Consider the following 17,871-nt stretch of genomic DNA (forward strand, 5'->3'; position numbering starts at 1 on the left):
ATAGCACAGACAATGAATACTATTACGGCTAGCCTCGTTTTGCCGCCGCGACTATTATTCACACATTGCCAGAAAACACAACAAACAAACAAACAAACAAACACATAAAATGTCACAAAAATAACTGCATACAAATTAATTGTCTTTGTAACTATTAACTGTGTCTTGGTCTTGGCAGAGTCTGTACAGAGCTAGATCTAGATCGTCCCTGTGTGCATGCATGCAATGTGTACAATTATGTATACCGGCATGTAGTGGGAATTACTATAACAAAAATTAATGTTGCATGAACTAGGGTACTGTATAACCATCCTTGGTTTCAATATCGTATTACTTGCAAGTGAAAAACCTTTGCAAATGAGCCAAATCAGACCCTTTGCAGCTTCATTACTAACTACGCTGCATGGCTAGGATAGTGTGTAATACTGCTAGTTCATGTGATTTTATTGCTGCGAAATGGTCAACGCTTGCAAATTAAATTCGCAATACTTATGTCTGGTGCTCGCAAAACATTCTAGTAGTACGGTAAGTAATTGATCTGTGACTGTACTTTCGGAAGTACTTTAGACTTAGCATATAATTACAGTAGGGAATATGCACACTGTGTACACTGAGGGATGTATAATTGTAATTTAATTAAACTCGTCAATTGAATTAGCACTGGGCTACTATGTATATCATTTACACCCACTATTTCTCCAGGCATAACTTTTCCTATGGGATTTATCCCAGAGGTAGGGTGATTGATGATGACATTGGTCCCACTGATGGGTCTAATTAAATGTGACACTTGAGTAGACTATGGTAAAGATAAAATGTGCCGACTCAGCATGCAGCAAGACAACAGGAAGGATGCATATTATAGCAAATCAACGACTATTACAGCGGAACCGACTCTTAGCGGCCACCCCTGAAGAAAGGCCAGCTTCGATATAGAGGACAGGTACCAAATGAACAGTTTGTGTACAAAACAACCTCTCAACAAAGGCCACCTCTGTATAAAGGCCAAAACATTTCCCCAAAGGTGTCCGTTATAGAGGGCTTTCACTGTATACTGTAATTATTCGAAATATCAAAAAATAACTACGTCTGTGAAACGCGCTAGTGTACACAAATCATGCTAAAAAAATGTCAAAGTGGGCGTACTATTCAATTTAACTGTAAGGCTCCATAAACTTTATATTTGTGGTTTTGGATGGATGAGTTTATTAAAATACCTCGTGTGGGACAATTGCGAAAGTAGTTAACACAACATTGACCCCGTTGACCCCGTGCATAGTGTTGTGAAAACATCACCTACTGATGCTTTTGTGCTGAAAGGACCTACTCAACGATGCGTAAACGAACAACATGCACGGATACAACAGGTTACTAAGCACTGCATACCGTATATATCACTAGGAATGTTTTGCGAGCATCAAACATATGCGAACTTTGATAACTTCGCAGCAATAAAATCGCAAAACCTAAATTAGTACTGGTAATTGACACACGATCCTTGCCAGAACGCAATAGTTAGATCGTAAAGGGTTAACTCATTCACAAAGGTTTTTCACTCGCAAAATATTTGTAGCCCATTCTTTTCGCAATACTTAGAAATGCAATCAATGCTTGTATACAGTGTCATTCACAATCGATTAACCTCGCATTACAAACCCGAGATATACGATACTACAAGTGCACTTACTGCAAAGAGTTAATAAATGGATCAAGCTACTGAAATTTCAACTTCTCATCACATGTATGTTTGTCGGAACCCAATGAAATTGGCTGGATATAGTATCAATAATAATATTGTCATTAGCATTAACATTTCTTTGGCAGTGCTTCTGGTGGAAGATTAATTTGAATGAAATTGTTTTGAGAAAGCAACAAGTGGGGCAATTACAGCTGGCTTTGTTTCTTTAGGGCGTACCGTATGCTCGAGTCTATGCAGCCAGGTGTGTTTAGAAAGCAGAGGGATATGCCCACACTGGTCGGTGGTGGTTGTGGTTTTGGTACTAACCACCTCCAGTTTACCACAACATTCGTGTGTGCATCGAGATTGAGGTTAAGGATCGAAAATAGCCGAACATTCTGAGCACAAGATGCACGAGATGTTACAGCCCTTTTCACCTCACTTAAGTAAAATTGTACAAGCAAAAAGCAGAATGCTATCATTCTAATTGACCTGCAGTGTGTAGACTAGTGTACAGAGCCTATAGTGTGGTCCCACTGTGCGCACTGTAGCTAGTGTACAGAGCCTATAGTGTGGTCCCACTGTGCGCACTATAGCTAGTGTACAGAGCTTATAGTGTGGTCCCACTGTGTGCACTGTAGCTAGTGTACAGAGCCTATAGTGTGGTCCCACTGTGTGCACTGTAGCTAGTGTACAGAGCCTATAGTGTGGTCCCACTGTGCACACTGTAGCTAGTGTACAGAGCCTATAGTGTGGTCCCACTGTGCGCACTGTAGCTAGTGTACAGAGCCTATAGTGTGGTCCCACTGTGCACACTGTAGCTAGTGTACAGAGCCTATAGTGTGGTCCCACTGTGCACACTGTAGCTAGTGTACAGAGCCTATAGTGTGGTCCCACTGTGTGCACTGTAGCTAGTGTACAGAGCCTATAGTGTGGTCCCACTGTAGCTAGTGGTTGAATTATGTTTTCTCTAAAAATGTAGAGTTTAATTGAAAAGGGTAGTTTCATCATTAGACAACACTGCCTCAGGTAATACAATGACACACCGTACACCCACCACACCTAGTCCACAATAGCAGCCCTCAGGCTTCTATTGGAGAACAGCATATTAGGGAGCATAATTATTGAAAGAGCTCCTTTAGTGATTCAGTTTCTTTCATGTGGTATGTATAATTATGTACAAACTCAACAATTTTGTTTGTACCACAATTAAATATTTAGATCAATTAAAAATAATTAACAATACCCCAAAGGCCCATTAATTATGACTCACCTTGACAGTTGAATCACGTCTTCGTAGTGTTTGATTGAATCTCCGTCTTCCGTACACTTTAGCGGCTTCTTCTCTCTCCTGATTGGTTACTTTGCTGTCGTCAAGGTGACGTAACTTTGGGAGGTGACTGAGAACATATTGTCTGTGTGCGTGTGCGCGTATGTACAATCATCATAAATGCCTAGAAAACACTGCAATTTTTTGGTAAGTGAAAACCTTTGCAAATGAGCCAAATCTGTAGAAAATTGGCAAAAAATAATTTGCGATCTGGCAAGAGGATCGTGACGTCATACAAGTATACTGGTATAAAGGTATTTGCGATATTACTTTTGCGAACCATTAGCATTCGCAATTAAAGTTAATTATAGGCTCACCTATAATCTTCATAATCTTTTTTACTGCCTCCATTGAAGTAACTCGGAGCAGCCTCGTTATTCATCATGGATAACTGGTATAAGTTAGGACAGCACTGAGCTACGTTGCCGATGAATATTGACAGGTTTTTTATTTCGTTTTTGTTGACCCATAGGATTTTTAGTTTTGGTAGCGGTGGAAATACAGAGTGTGAGTGTATCCGGTTTGTATCCAGTATTAGGGTGCAAAGGTCAGTGAGCTCGAATAGCGAGCGAAGGTCTCTGAAACCATATCGTCAAGGAAACACAATCATTGGGTAAATCTTACCATATATGGTTATTATTTACCAGCCATGCATTAATTAACTGCATGGTATACAATAATGCATATGTTATGTACACATCAAGTTATCCCTAGGGGGAGTACATGTGCATACAATGACAACCTCATAGTTAGATACTAGTGCGTATTTGCAAACATTGCCTTCGAGGCTTGACTACACTTGACAACGGGACACTAAGTATGAGTTGTACGTGGGCATAGTAACCCTCGAACTGTTCCCCATGTAGTTCCCATGTAGAGCTAATCAACTAGTGACAATCCTACTCCATTTAAGACGGAACATTGATGACAAATACATCACCATAATATTATTAGCCTAGTGGGGTGTGCTGTTAAGGCCAACTATTGTTTAAAAGAATGCACTTATTAAACTGCATGTGTTGTACATGTGTTGTACATATGCATGTGTTGTACATAATTTATACAGTGTAGGGGATAAAGGTATAAGCAGTTAGTACTGTAGTGCAGTGCTGGTAGGTTGCAGAACAAAATTTAATGTGCAGTTGCTATTTTTTAGTTTTTAACAAGATGACCCTTTATCAAACATTTACAAGGTAAAACCACAGACCACCTTGTAGAGCTACAAGCTTGAACAAGCTAAATACAACAGTGATTAATTATATTATAGTGAGGATACGATAGTTCATTGTTGCTCAGGTCAAGATAAGTAACGCCGGATAATCTCGGTATAAGCTCTCTGGGTAGCTCCTTAAAGCCACGGTAGGCCAAACTGTACATGACATCTTGTTCATTGCCTGCACTGGATGTAGCCATCTCCAAATTAAACTCTCGGGACCAGTAGCTTGTGTATAAAACTCTTCAAACTTCAGCTAGCTATAATTATTGCGTAAGTCAGCAACAACCAGTCACATGGCATACAGTTTCTCTTGGCTTCTTGCAGGAAAAGAGGGAGGGGCTGCTCTGCCAGTGCTGAGCCTCGCCCCCCGTAAATTAACACTGATCTCTATTGTAGGGGCGAAATTCTCAGCTAACTAACTCAACTCGACAACTAGCTAGCTGAAATCAAGACACACTTTTAGACACTTTTATACACTATAATTATATGCAACTAAAGCTGAATGGAATGGACGAGGAAATTGTCTCACAAGCATCAGCCAAGGACTTCACCATTCATCACGTAATTGAAACCACCCATCACTATCTGGTGGTTGCAGCCATCTGTACTATAGAGAAAATTCAAGATCAAAACAAGCTCTACACTGTAAAGGTACTATTTGACGATCAGTCAGAAAGGGAAAAAGACATCTTCGACAATGAGCTGCAAATTTTGTCAGCATTGCCTTCGCATCGAAATATTGTCCACTGCCATTCAAATTTTATCAGTATTCTTCCCGAGTCGTTCTTAAAATGTCTACCACAACTCAAAACGACCGAGCAAAGGGAGGTGATCCAAGTCAGAAGACAATTTATTGTATGTGACTACTATGCTCAGAATTTATCTGATTGGTTATCGAAAAAAACATTTCCGTTGCGTTTGGAGGATGTCTTGAAACTAGCCGAGCAAATTTTGAGTATTTTCAAACATTTGAAAGAAAGCCGAATTTGTCACCTCAAGATTGAACCGAGTAATTTTCAAATGACAGAAAGCGATAAGATTGTAATCAGTGACTTTCAACATGCAGTGCAGTTTGAAGATGAATCATTTCTACTTCCCTGTCAGCGAGCAGAGCTAATTTCTGATGATGATAGTGCGTACCTTGCGCCTGAGGTCATGAATCAGCTGTACCAGTGTGGAGGAAATTCATCAATATCAGGTACCGTATATCGGGTTTTGAATGAGAGGTTAAGTAATTGCGAATGACACTGTACAAGCATTGATTGCGTTTCTAACTATTGCGAATTGCATGGGAAATTGCATGCTCATGCTCACTCTTTGCGTTTCTTTCGATTGCGAAAATTCGCAATTCGTAATCAACCAGTATGCAGTTGAATAATGAATTATCCACTCTCTCTTTCATGCACAGATGCTACGATTGACTGCTCTTCACAATCGTCGTTTGCAGCAGGCGTCCTCATTATGTCAATCAGTACAGGAACACACCCACTACCAGCTGGCTACCCCACCACCTACACAGACAGTAGCAACAACATCACCTACAGTAAAGCGAATATAATCCCTCTACCGAGAACCTACCCGAAGAGTTTCCACTCCATCGTTCAAGACCTGCTAGTGTGTGAGCCTGAGAGGCGATTGTGCGTGAGTGAGGCTCTGAACCAGCTCAAGGTGTGCTGCTCAAAGAGGAAGACTGTCAGCCTCTCTGAGCTCAGGGGATTGTCAGGCAGAGAGGAGGGAAGTGAAAGTGTGAGCAACTATTATATATAGTGTTAAATACAGCCAAGCGTATAGCATCAGATCGAGATGGCATGTGTATTATAAGCATTATGCATTGGAGTTATATATACATATCTATAACTCTATACATTGTAACTACAACCGAACACCGAACATCATAATTACTCACAAACACTTGACTGAGTTGCTCATATCTCTCCATGCAGGCTCTATTGAAGGCTGCACATGCTGAGAGAGACTGTGCAATAATGGAGAGAGATCACGTACTCACTCAAAGAGACGAGGCATTGCAGCTCAGAGATGCTGCGCTAGTTGAGAGAGAAGAGGCCATCTTGGAGAGAGATGATACAATAGCCGTGGTGGAGAGGCTGTCTGAACAGTGTGAGAAGATGTCTAGTGAGTTCCAATCAATGGAAGATCACTGCGAACTATTGCTCAAAGAAATCGAGCAGGTATAATTATAAGTGGTGAAGTATTTAGAGTATATGATTATCCACCTAACCGTATTATATCAGCTAATTTTCAAGAGTTTGCAAATTACCTGAATTTTGTGGATAGAGAGAGTTCAATGTAGCCCCATGCGACTTTGTTGTATTGAATATATACCCACGCATCAAGTGCATGGCAGAAAATAATTATTGTATACCCCTCGGTGTAACTTGCATTGTATCAATTTAATCGCTAGCTTTTGGAAGTTTATAAATGTTATGTGTTTTGTTCCAGCTCCGCATTGATCGGGACAGTGCAGTACAAGCCAGTGCTAGTGCCTACCAAGCTGGGGAGCTGCTCAGAGATCAGCTGTCACTGGTAACCAGGGAGAGGGACATAGCACAAGCAAAGGTGTCCATTACATATCAGATTACAAATGTAATGAGATTGTGTTAATTAGGTGGAAGAGCTTCGAGATGTAGTAACCAAGGCGCAACCTGAGGAACAGGTTATGTAAGTTATACGCATGCATGATGGTGAACTGAGCTTAGCATCTGCATGCATGGAGCGCTTTGATTGTTAACATTTCTGCATGTAATGAAGTATTTCTGAGCGCCATTTGATTGTCTGCATGTATAAAACACTAAAAATACGTGTACATATACTTTCTATAGGGACTGTACATGTTGTCACAAGTTCTTTCTGGAGTCTAGGAATACTTCAACTTCATGCAACTGGCATACTGGGGTAAAATGCGTAATTATTACTACTAAAATAATGTTACTTTATTTTCCACACACACTCGATCGTCTGGTCTCATTCACAAATACAGAAAGTAAGTCTCATTGTAATTGTCACTATGTATCACTCACCCCCCCCCCCTCCCACACACACACATGTATATACTAACTCCTCCTGATAGTACGTAAGTTAATAATTATTATTATTTCTATAAAGTATAGTGCATAATCTAAGTACTTCTTCCTCTCTCCTGCATTCATTACGACTGGACCTTTTCTTCTTTATATACAGTTGGTGAGTTATGTACATATAGCAATAATATTAATATTTTAAAGTGACTCTTCCCCAAAAATGCAAACTTCTAATGGAATCCATGGACACCTCCAATAGTTTGTAAGTCAATTTCTAGTAACTTATTTCAATACATTATTCACAGGTTTATATGCACACAAACACACACAATCTGAACAATCATTACTACCACTGTGGACTGAAACAGAATGTAAGTTCGGAACCTGAATATTACAACTATTACCCCCCCTACCCATGACCACACCTCCCATAGAGATGGAGTTGCTGCTACAAGCGTGACACTGAGGCTGTTGGATGCAAGACCAGTACACACACGGCCAGAGCAGTGCTCAATGAACACACTTATGACCTTGTAGCATCGTGAACACTTCGTCTTTTCTATAAACTGTGTTCACTGAATAATAATAAAAGTTTATCACTGAGACCATGTACCACCTTCAACAACCTGTTAAATTTGCTAGCTAGATCTGTTTGCAGACTTACAAGATGTTTAATGAATATTTGGAGGTCATAAAAATAGTAGCCATAGCTAATAGCTACATATATATAGGGGTCTATACATTATCTATATCCTTATGGTTCCTCCAAAAATGGGTGAGTATCCGTAGTAGCTCAGCTCAACCAACTATGACCTCTGAAGGTTTGTCTGCAAACATTGAGGGGTAAAAGTAATTTAATAGCCACAAAATGATACCAATAACAACAACATCACTTAGAAACCTTGTAACGTGTGGATAAGAAGTTTATTACTTTATAAACCGCGCACTTTAGTAGAACAGAAAAATTACCCTTAAGAGCTTCGCAATTGAAGAATCAGAACACACACATTTTAATTTAGAATTGGATGTCATCACCTTCTTTCGTCTTTGGTTGTCACCAGTAGCCAGTGTAGCCTCTTGTATGATAAAGAACGGTGCTCCAGCTGACTTCTGACCCCTAGTTTGTCTGCAAAAATAACACAAAGGGACTTTTGTTATAACTGATAAGACGTCAGGCGCACCACAACATAACTTAGAAACCCCAGAGATAAGATATTGAATAAAAGGTTACTGTATAAAGTGTGTACTTTAGTAGAGCATCAACTTTGAACTGAGCTACACATGTACAGCACAAAGATGGGCTCGAATGTGAAGATTATCGCCTTTGTGCTATTGACAATTTCAATGTATGGAGGTCTATTCTTTGCTGTGTGGAATCTACATACTCAAAGTACAAACCAGCAGAACCAAATCACAGAATTGCAAAGTCTAAAATCTGAGAATGCAAACCTACAGAACCAAATCTCTGAATTGCGAGGCTTTGTCGGAGCTAATCCAAACCCCCACTCGAGTGATGAAGCCACGGTGATGGACACACTAAAGCGACTAACTCGACAATCCGGTTCCTCTCAAAGTGCTACTGATCTACTTGCTGATGCTCTGACAGAACTAATTGAAAAGAAACTCTACACTATAATGGACTGTGATAGAGATGACGCTGATAATTTAACCGACTGTTCGCTCAAGCCAGGCTCAAAGGGGGACAAGGGATGCCTGGGTGATCAAGGTAAAGAAGGCTCTCAGGGAATGATCGGAGAGCCTGGGGTCAAAGGACACATCGGCTACCCTGGTCATAAAGGGGAGGTGGGTCCAAGGGGTCCTATCGGCGATCCCGGCCCAATGGGGTACCGAGGGGTTAAAGGAGATATGGGCGAGATCGGTCAACGAGGTGAGGCGGGGGTTAAAGGCGAGCGAGGTTTTAAAGGACATTATGGTTTCCCAGGACACAAAGGCGAGAGTGGCGGGCCAGGTGCCAAGGGGGTTAAAGGAGATCGAGGCTTTGGAGGCAATAATGGACAAAAGGGAGAGAAAGGAATGACGGGAGTGCCAGGTCCACCGGGACCTATTCCCACTATTCCCTCTGAGGCGTGTGGTGGTCTTGGATGGAGGAAGGTGGCATTCATTGATATGACTGATACTAGCCAAAACTGCCCTCAAGGACTAACACTGACTGGCTACTCAAAACGATCATGTGGTGCAGCACATACAGGTAATCACGCTTGTTCATCAGTCACCTTTCCTGTTGGTGGAGGTCAATACAGTCGAGTGTGTGGGAGAGCTAAGGCTTATCACTATGGGTGGCTACATTCCTTTTATGGGTATAACCGTGCTTCACATGGTATCAATGCACAGTACGTTGATGGACTAAGCTTCACTCATGGAACACCTAGGACACACATTTGGACATTTGGAGCTGGATTATATCAACGTAGTGGTACTACCCATGGAAACGAACGTTGCCCTTGTAGCCAAGGCAACACCTACAGCCCCCCTCCTTTTGTTGGTAATGATTATTTCTGTGAGAGTGCCGTACATTCTTTGTCTCCAATTGGAAGTAACATATTTCATGCTAATGATCCACTTTGGGATGGTCAGGGCTGTATCCATGGCAACCCGTGCTGTCAGTTAAACAACCCACCATGGTTTACCAAAACACTACCAACCCCCACAACTGATGATATTGAAATGAGAATGTGCATATGGCAAACTGCAAATGCTGGTAACATTGCTCTTGAACAAATGGAACTATACGTCTACTGATGAACTAGAGACACTGAACATTGATCTGACTCTGTTAGCTACTAGATTGATTTACATACTGTATCCGTATAGCGGGTATTTTCGTATGGGATATTGTAGAGCATTATACGAAAAGAATATTCTACCGCATTACGGTAGGTTCGCTCCACATCTGTGACAGTGTGTGTGGTGTGGGCGGGGATAGTATTATACCGTATAATCTGGTTAGTAAGCACATGCGCCTATAGGGAAAAGAGCAGACCTCTATGCGCCGATTATCCAGGTGCGTTTATAGAGATTAACCACGCCCATGACGTTTCAATGAAGCAAATCTTCATTAGCTACGTTTTTCTGCAAGAAGTCTATAGTCATATCTGACAGCAGTAACACAACTACCGGTAGTGAAAGAGACTTACATGTAACATCTATAAAGAAGTGTGGAGACAAGTTGTTGGGCAGAGAACTGTGCAGAAAACCATGCGCCTTCTATCAAGGCTCTTGGTCTGCTAACCAGTATGCGCCTATTAGTTGACGTGCGCTTATTAACCAGATTATAATTATGGTAGATACTTAATAATTCACCTGTAGTAACGGAGGTCGTCATCTGATGCTTGACCTCGGTAGCGCTGTCCATCACACCTCCCCCCGATACACACAGCCGAGGAGCTGAGGGGTGAAAGGGCAAAGCTTGTAGCCTGTGCCCCAAGAAACTCGGGGAATTCATCCACACCCACTTTCTGTACAGAGGAGGGGGAGTGGTCGTCAGAAAACAGTATTACCATTATCGCTGAATATAGTCGAGTCATGTCAGTACATCAAACCCATATCCCGCACTATATTCATACTATAATTATATAGAGCTACAGTATAATTATTAGTCCTTGACTCACCTGGCCACCTTCCGTGGTTACCAAGGAGACGGGACCAGTGGGCGTGTATACAGGTACAGGATCTTCCCTCCTCTCCTCATTAGGTATAGTGACAAGTGAGGGACAGGCTCACCGTGACTATTGACACTGAGCTGAAGTTTATTGATCAATGGATGACTTCATGAACAGAATAAACTAAGCATTGTGTGTAGGTAGACATGCAATGGAGACTGAATACATTGGATACCTGTACGTTTTTATTTCGACAATCTGAACACAAATTACGAGCTTTCAAAAGATAATAGCTACAACAAGGGCAGAAATTTTGAAAAAAGCAGAACGCTTATATAATTATTATAACCTTGCTTTTGTTATAAGCACATCACATTGGAAAGGTAATTCTGAGAGAGCTATTGAAATTGAACGCAAATTACAGGCTCTCAAAGCATAGGGTAGCTGCCAAAACGGCTGAAAATTTGAGGCAAGCTAAGCCTTTGCTTTGTTTTTGTTAATGCCTGGCAGCTTAGTACACCCACCTTCAGCAGTAGAGCGTTGCAAGCTTTCTTCTCAATGCCAGTTTTAATCCTCTTGGGATTTGTCGATCACGAGGAGGTCATCAGCCACAATCTGTATATCTGTACTAGCCGTAAACTCCGCCCAGTTGTCTGACCTCTGACGGCTTGTCTGTACAAAAATAGAAACTAAGAATACATTTAGTATTTGAGGTAAAAGATAATTTGATGGTCAGAAACCAAAAGCACCGCAACCACTTAGAAACGATAAATATAGAGATATTCACTGTCCTTGTAACCCAGGTAACAACTATGGCTACCCTCCTTTTGTTGGTAATGACTATTTCTGTGAGAGTGGCGTAGGCTCTCGTTCTGCAATTGATTATAACACATTTTACCCTGATGATCCACTCTGGGATGGTCAGGGCTGTATCTATGGTAACCCGTGCTGTCAGTTGAACAACCCACCATGGTTTAGCAAAACACTACCAATCCCCACAACTGATGATATTTAAATGAGACTATGCATGTATAATTGTGCAGGACGTGCTAACATAGCTCTTGAACAAATGGAACTATACGTCTACTGATGAACTAGAGACACTGAACATTGATCTGACTCTGTTAGCTACTGAATATTCTTTATTTACTTTACACCATAATAGCGGGTTATTTTCGGATGGGGAAATTTTTCATAATGATTATTGTAGAGCATCATACGAAAATAAAAATAAAAATATTCTACCGCAATAGGTCACTATCCTGAGCTGTACGAATATTTAATTGGGCAGTTCATACAAAAATGTGCACCAACAAAAATTACCCGCTATACAGTATTAATTATTGTGACAGTCGTTGGCACATTGCCCATACACCCACACACCTCAAGAGTTGTCTGGTAGTAGGATTGGAGGTTCCTCCAGCTAGTCAACGACCAGCTCAGCTGTTGTAGCCATGGAAAAACAGGCAGGTCTATGGTCATCTTGTCACAACCTGCAGAGTCTCGACTCGCTCCACATCTGTGACAGTGTGTGTGTGGGCGGGGATAGAGTTATAGTCGCATGGAACTAAAATTAAAGTACAGTCCAAGGTCACAGTACAATGACATAATTATAATAGGGAGTACCCTAGTGTGTACGTACGTGTGTGTGTGAAGAGTGTATATAGTGAGGGTACACATTACCCCCCTGGCCTCACCATCGCCATGATAGGGTAGAGAGTGGCTGTACAGGGACCCCCCGGACAGAAACAACGCTTGACGACCTTCCCTACTCAAGTTGATGGTGTTGGGGAGTCCTTGGAATGACCTCAGTAGCCAATCTTAATGGAGCGACATGTTTGAATCATCTCTTGGAAATCCATGGCAGCTGTGGCTGAGTAGTGTGGTAACGCCCCCTCTAGAAAAACGCTGAATCAGCAGTTATTTGTACAAAGAGGGGTGGGGCTGATCTGCAGCTAAAATTAATTGGCTATTAATAATTATCAGCTCTGTATCCAAGCTAGTTACACAGGGAGCTCCATGCAAACATTTCCATCCATTAAATAATTCATAACAATCTCGAGGTCAGACCTCACAAATTACACAAAAACTAAAAACTAAGAATTTTAAGCTAATTCACAATACTAGACTTCAAATAATTATACGGCAACCATAAAAATATGACATGTACAGCAGTATAATGAGACCCTTTTACATGTACAATGTCATGTAATTGTTACGTTTGGGAAAACCAATTTGAAGCTCTATAGCTGCTCCAGCTGACCTCTGACAGCTGTCTGTGCAAAAATAGAAACTAAGAATACATTTAGTATTTAAGGTAAAAGATAATTTGATGGTCAGAAACCAAAAGCACCACAACCACTTAGAAACCTTGTAACGTGTGGAATGATTGAATTGTGTGCTTTAGTCAGTGCATTCTTCGAACTGAGAGCTACACATGTACAGCACAAAGATGGGCTCGAATGTGAAGATTATCGGTATCTCAGTGGCAGCGTTTGTGCTACTGACAATCACACTATACGGAGGTCTATCCTTTGCTGTGTGGAATCTACATAGCCAAACTGTGAGTCTAAAGGATGAAAATTGGAACCAAGACACTGAATTGCAAAGTCAAATCATTGAATTGCGAAGTCTAAAATCTGAGAATGCGAACTTACAAAACCAAATCTCTGAATTGCGAGGCTTTGTCGGAGCTAATCCAAACCCCCACTCGAGTGATGAAGCCATGGTGATGAACACACTAAAGCGACTAACTCGACAATCTGGCTCCTCTCAAAGTGCTACTGATCTACTTGCTGATGCTCTGGCAGAACTAATTGAAAAGAAACTGTACACTATAATGGACTGTGCTAGAGATGACGCTGATAATTTAACCGACTGTTCGCTCAAGCCAGGCCCAAAGGGGGACAAGGGATGCCTGGGTGATCAAGGTAAAGAAGGCCCTCAGGGAATGAACGGAGAGCCTGGGATCAAAGGACACATTGGCTACCCTGGTCATAAAGGCGAGGTGGGTGCAAAGGGTCCTATCGGCAATCCCGGCCCAATGGGGGACCGAGGGGTTAAGGGAGATATGGGCGAGATCGGTCAACAAGGTGAGGCTGGGAATAAAGGCGAGCGAGGTTTGAAAGGACATTATGGTTTCCCTGGACACAAAGGCGAGAATGGGGGGCCGGGTGCCAAGGGGGTTAAAGGAGATCGAGGCTTTGGAGGCAATAATGGACAAAAGGGAGAGAAAGGAATGACGGGGGTGCCAGGTCCACTGGGACCTATTCCCACCACACAACCACCAACTACTGGAGCACTGACTACACAACCACCAACTGTCCCCTCTGAGAAGTGTGGTGGTCCTGGATGGAGGAAGGTGGCATTCATTGATATGACTAATACTAGCCAAAACTGCCCTCAAGGACTAACACTGACTAGCTACTCAAAACGATCATGTGGTCGAACACATACAAATGGCCAGGCTTGTTCATCAGTCACCTTTCCTGTTGGTGGGGGTCAATACAGTCGAGTGTGTGGGAGAGCTAAGGCTTATCACTGGGGGTACCTGAATTCCTTTCTTGCGTATAACCGTAACTCACGTGGTATCAATGCACAGTACGTTGCTGGACTAAGCTTCACTCATGGAACACCCAGGACACACATTTGGACATTTGCAGCTGGTTTATATCAAGCAAACAGTAGTAATAATTTCTTTTTTGGATATGGATACGTTCACTGCCCTTGTAACCCAGGCAACACCTACAGCTCCCCTCCTTTTGTTGGTAATGACTATTTCTGTGAGAGTGGCCCAAGCTCTCGTTCTGCAATTGGACCTAACATATTTTACCCTGATGATCCACTCTGGGATGGTCAGGGCTGTATCCATGGCAACCCGTGCTGTTCGTTAAACAACCCACCGTGGTTTAATAAAACACTACCAACCCCCACAACTGGTGACATTGAAATGAGAATGTGTATGTGGGAAGCTGCATCTCGAGCTAACATAGCTCTTGAACAAATGGAACTATACGTCTACTGATGAACTATAGAGACACTGAAAATCGATCTCACTCTGTTAGCTATTAGATTTACATAACTATTGTGACATTCTTAGTTATAAGTATATAATTATATAGAGTGATTACTACAAGCGAAAAATCTTTGCAAATGAGTTAAATTATATACCTGAAATGTGTTGACAATTTGCGTTCTAACTTTTGCGATAATTATGGCAATGATCATGATGTCATACAAGCTAGTTCCAGAGATATTTACAACCCTTACTTTTTGCGAAGCTTTTAGCACTCGCAAAGTTTGCATAAGTTTGGTGCTCGCAAAACATTGCATTGTTATAAGTAATACCAGGAGTACATGAATAGGAGTAAGCAACTACTATGTACACCATATAAATTGGTTATTATCTCACTACGTCACAAACACTTGTAGTAGTGTAAACTGTGGTTACTTTGTGTACACATGACCATGTATGGCTGCTTGGTAGGCTCACTTACAAATTGTCAACAAGAGTGCAAGTGCATGTGCAGGCTAGGCTGAAACTATATACAAGACTTAGAGAATAGCATAGATCTAGATCTACTCAGCTAATATCATCTAGAGAATGCTTAACCTTAGAAAAAGACGGAATTGGCTGTTCACCATGAAATTGGTAACTAATCTTTGCTGAATAACATGTTTGATGCAATGCAAAGCAGTTAGCATTGTGTGTGGTGCCGGGTTACCGTTTATAGAGAGAACTAAACTAGAGGTGTGACAAGCTGCTCCATCTCTTACTTGCAATGTCATGGAATATTGCAAGTTGTGTGTCTGAGGAAACAACGTCAACCTTGAGAGACACAGCAGTAACAAGGGATGCCCATGCACTAAAAGTAGGAGTTTCTTCATATAGTCTGAGTCGATTACTTGTGAGTCTTTTGAGAGCTTTTATTTCTACCCCAGATGCAATGCAACGTAGGAAATCGTACCCACTGAATTTGAAAATTTAAGTATGCATCTTTGCCTTTACACTTGATGTAAAATTGTTTGTATTGATTGCACAGGCTGCAAGCTTCACCAAGCCATCGTCCTGTCCTTAGAGATTATATTAAAAACCTGTTTTCTCTCAGGGTACATCTCTAGTTGTGGTAGCTTCTCTACTTCTTCAGTTAATTTTCTCACCAATGCTAGATTATTTTATTCAGTAGCAAGCTTTTGGCAACTTCTATCACAGTTGCTTTGCTGTGTTCATGTTTCTTTGCTTTTCTTCATTTGTGCAAGAGCTAGCCACGTACCTGGACCTATTCTACCAAGTGTGCTTGCACAATGCATGTAATTAACCACACTGTTTTGATTGTGGTTGTAGGCCACTTGAGATGTGGGCGTTTTACACATGTAGTATGACGTGGCATGACACAGTGAGATAACAACACGTTTGTATGGTGTGTATAGTAGTTGCTTACTCCTATTCATGTACTCCTGGTAATACGGTAATATTTAATTGTTCACCTGTAGTAACAGAGGTCATCTGATGCTTGACCCCGGTAGCGCTGTCCACCACACCTCCCCCGACACACACAGCTGAGGAGCTGAGAGGTTATTAAAGGGAAAACGTTTGTAGTCCAGTGCCCCAGGAAACTCAGCCACACCCACTTCCTGTACAGAGGAGAGGGTGGTTATTAGAACAGTATTATCATAATCACAGATATCTACTGAATATATGCAGCCGTCATGTCAGTACATCAACCATCATACTGTGTATATATGTATAATTATTAGTCCTAAGCAAGTTTATTGATCAATGCATGACTCAATGAACAGATTACGCCCTCGTAGTCGGGAGGTTTACTGTCATAAACCCCTCTACACTGTACATTAACTAATACATAGACATGCAGTGGAGACTGAATATTGGATACCTGTAGCTATAATATAAGTCTTTAATTTGACAATTTGAACACAAATTACGGGCTCTCAAAGATAGCTATACCACAACGGCAGATAGCATTTGCTTTTGAGAATAATCACAAAATTTGTATCTAATTAATTAGTTCTGAGAGCTATTGAATGCATAATTAGTCGTGAACGTTCTGAACACAAATTACGGGCTTTCTTTGTTTTGTTATAATATAGTACACTCACCTTCAGCAGTAGAGCGTTGCAAGCTTACTTCTCAATGCCAGTCTTAATCCTCCTCTTAGGATTTGTCACGAGGACGTCAATCTGTATATCTGTACTAGCCGTAAACTCCGCCCAGTTGTCTGAACTCTGACGGCTTGTCTGTGCAAAAATAGAAATAGAATACATTTAAAAGGTAATTTGATGGTCAGAAACCAAAAGCACCACAACCGCTGAAACCTTGTAACGTGTGGGAATAGGTTACTGTATAAATTGTGCACTTTAGTAGAGCATCAACTTCGAACTGAGCTACACATGTACAGCACAAAGATGGGCTCGAATGTGAAGTTCACTATATTTGCGCTACTGACAATCACACTGTACGGTGGTCTTTCCTTTGCTGTGTGGAATCTACATAGCCAAAGCGTGAGTCTAAAGGATGAGAATCAGAACCAAAACACTGAATTGCGAAGTCAAATCACTGAATTGAGAAGTCTAAAATCTGAGAATGCAAATCTACAAAACCAAATCTCTGAATTGCGAGGCTTTGTCGGAGCTAATCCAAACCCCCACTCGAGTGATGAAGCCACGGTGATGGACACACTAAAACGACTAACTCGACAATCCGGCTCCTCTCAAAGTGCTACTGATCTACTTACTGATAAGGACACATCGGCTACCCTGGTCATACAGGAGAGGTGGGTCCAAAGGGTCCTATCGGCAATCCCGGTCCAATGGGGCACCAAGGGGTTAAAGGAGATATGGGCGAGATCGGTCAACGAGGTGAGGCAGGGGTTAAAGGCAAGCAAGGTTCGAAAGGACATTATGGTTTCCCTGGACACAAAGGCGAGAGTGGCGGGCCGGGTGCCAAGGGAGTTAAAGGAGATCGAGGC

General features: G+C 41.7%; 4 protein-coding genes and 1 long non-coding RNA gene across 11 annotated transcripts; 3 read left to right on the top strand and 2 right to left on the bottom strand.

The window, feature by feature from the left end:
* Positions 1-65: 65 nt before the first annotated feature.
* On the bottom strand, positions 66-4,544 carry LOC135336610 (leucine-rich melanocyte differentiation-associated protein-like). Its single transcript, XM_064532475.1, has 4 exons — positions 4,285-4,544; positions 3,326-3,586; positions 2,952-3,093; positions 66-208 (listed from the first exon to the last, which is right to left on the bottom strand). The coding sequence occupies exons 1-4, from the start codon at positions 4,419-4,421 to the stop codon at positions 155-157; spliced, it is 594 nt and encodes a 197-aa protein (XP_064388545.1). The 5' UTR covers positions 4,422-4,544; the 3' UTR covers positions 66-154.
* Positions 4,545-4,570: 26 nt separating this feature from the next.
* LOC135336478 (uncharacterized) lies at positions 4,571-7,858 on the top strand. 7 transcript variants are annotated; one of them, XM_064532289.1, is made up of 9 exons: positions 4,571-5,422; positions 5,633-5,970; positions 6,168-6,413; positions 6,685-6,801; positions 6,851-6,903; positions 7,065-7,225; positions 7,313-7,425; positions 7,522-7,633; positions 7,697-7,858. In XM_064532289.1, exons 1-7 carry the CDS (start codon positions 4,711-4,713, stop codon positions 7,357-7,359), a joined length of 1,674 nt encoding a protein of 557 aa, XP_064388359.1. In that variant the 5' UTR covers positions 4,571-4,710; the 3' UTR covers positions 7,360-7,425; positions 7,522-7,633; positions 7,697-7,858. The 7 variants fall into 7 exon arrangements, with proteins under 7 accessions (XP_064388359.1, XP_064388360.1, XP_064388356.1 ...); XM_064532290.1 differs by having other exon boundaries at positions 7,568-7,633; XM_064532286.1 differs by having other exon boundaries at positions 7,065-7,524; positions 7,568-7,633.
* A 17-nt stretch (positions 7,859-7,875) lies between these two features.
* Positions 7,876-12,719, bottom strand: LOC135336644 (uncharacterized). Its single transcript, XR_010394865.1, has 6 exons — positions 12,580-12,719; positions 12,266-12,401; positions 11,407-11,554; positions 10,584-10,738; positions 8,298-8,388; positions 7,876-8,089 (listed from the first exon to the last, which is right to left on the bottom strand). It is a non-coding gene; the product is annotated as an uncharacterized LOC135336644 (long non-coding RNA).
* Positions 8,468-10,172, top strand: LOC135336507 (uncharacterized). The gene has a single exon (XM_064532340.1). The coding sequence runs from the start codon at positions 8,544-8,546 to the stop codon at positions 10,020-10,022; it is 1,479 nt and encodes a 492-aa protein (XP_064388410.1). The 5' UTR covers positions 8,468-8,543; the 3' UTR covers positions 10,023-10,172.
* A 532-nt stretch (positions 12,720-13,251) lies between the features above and the next one.
* LOC135336490 (uncharacterized) lies at positions 13,252-15,058 on the top strand. The gene has a single exon (XM_064532307.1). The coding sequence runs from the start codon at positions 13,320-13,322 to the stop codon at positions 14,904-14,906; it is 1,587 nt and encodes a 528-aa protein (XP_064388377.1). The 5' UTR covers positions 13,252-13,319; the 3' UTR covers positions 14,907-15,058.
* Positions 15,059-17,871: the final 2,813 nt, after the last annotated feature.

The sequence above is a fragment of the Halichondria panicea genome, chromosome 5, assembly GCF_963675165.1.
Source record: "Halichondria panicea chromosome 5, odHalPani1.1, whole genome shotgun sequence".
NCBI classification, from domain to species: Eukaryota; Metazoa; Porifera; class Demospongiae; order Suberitida; family Halichondriidae; genus Halichondria; species Halichondria panicea.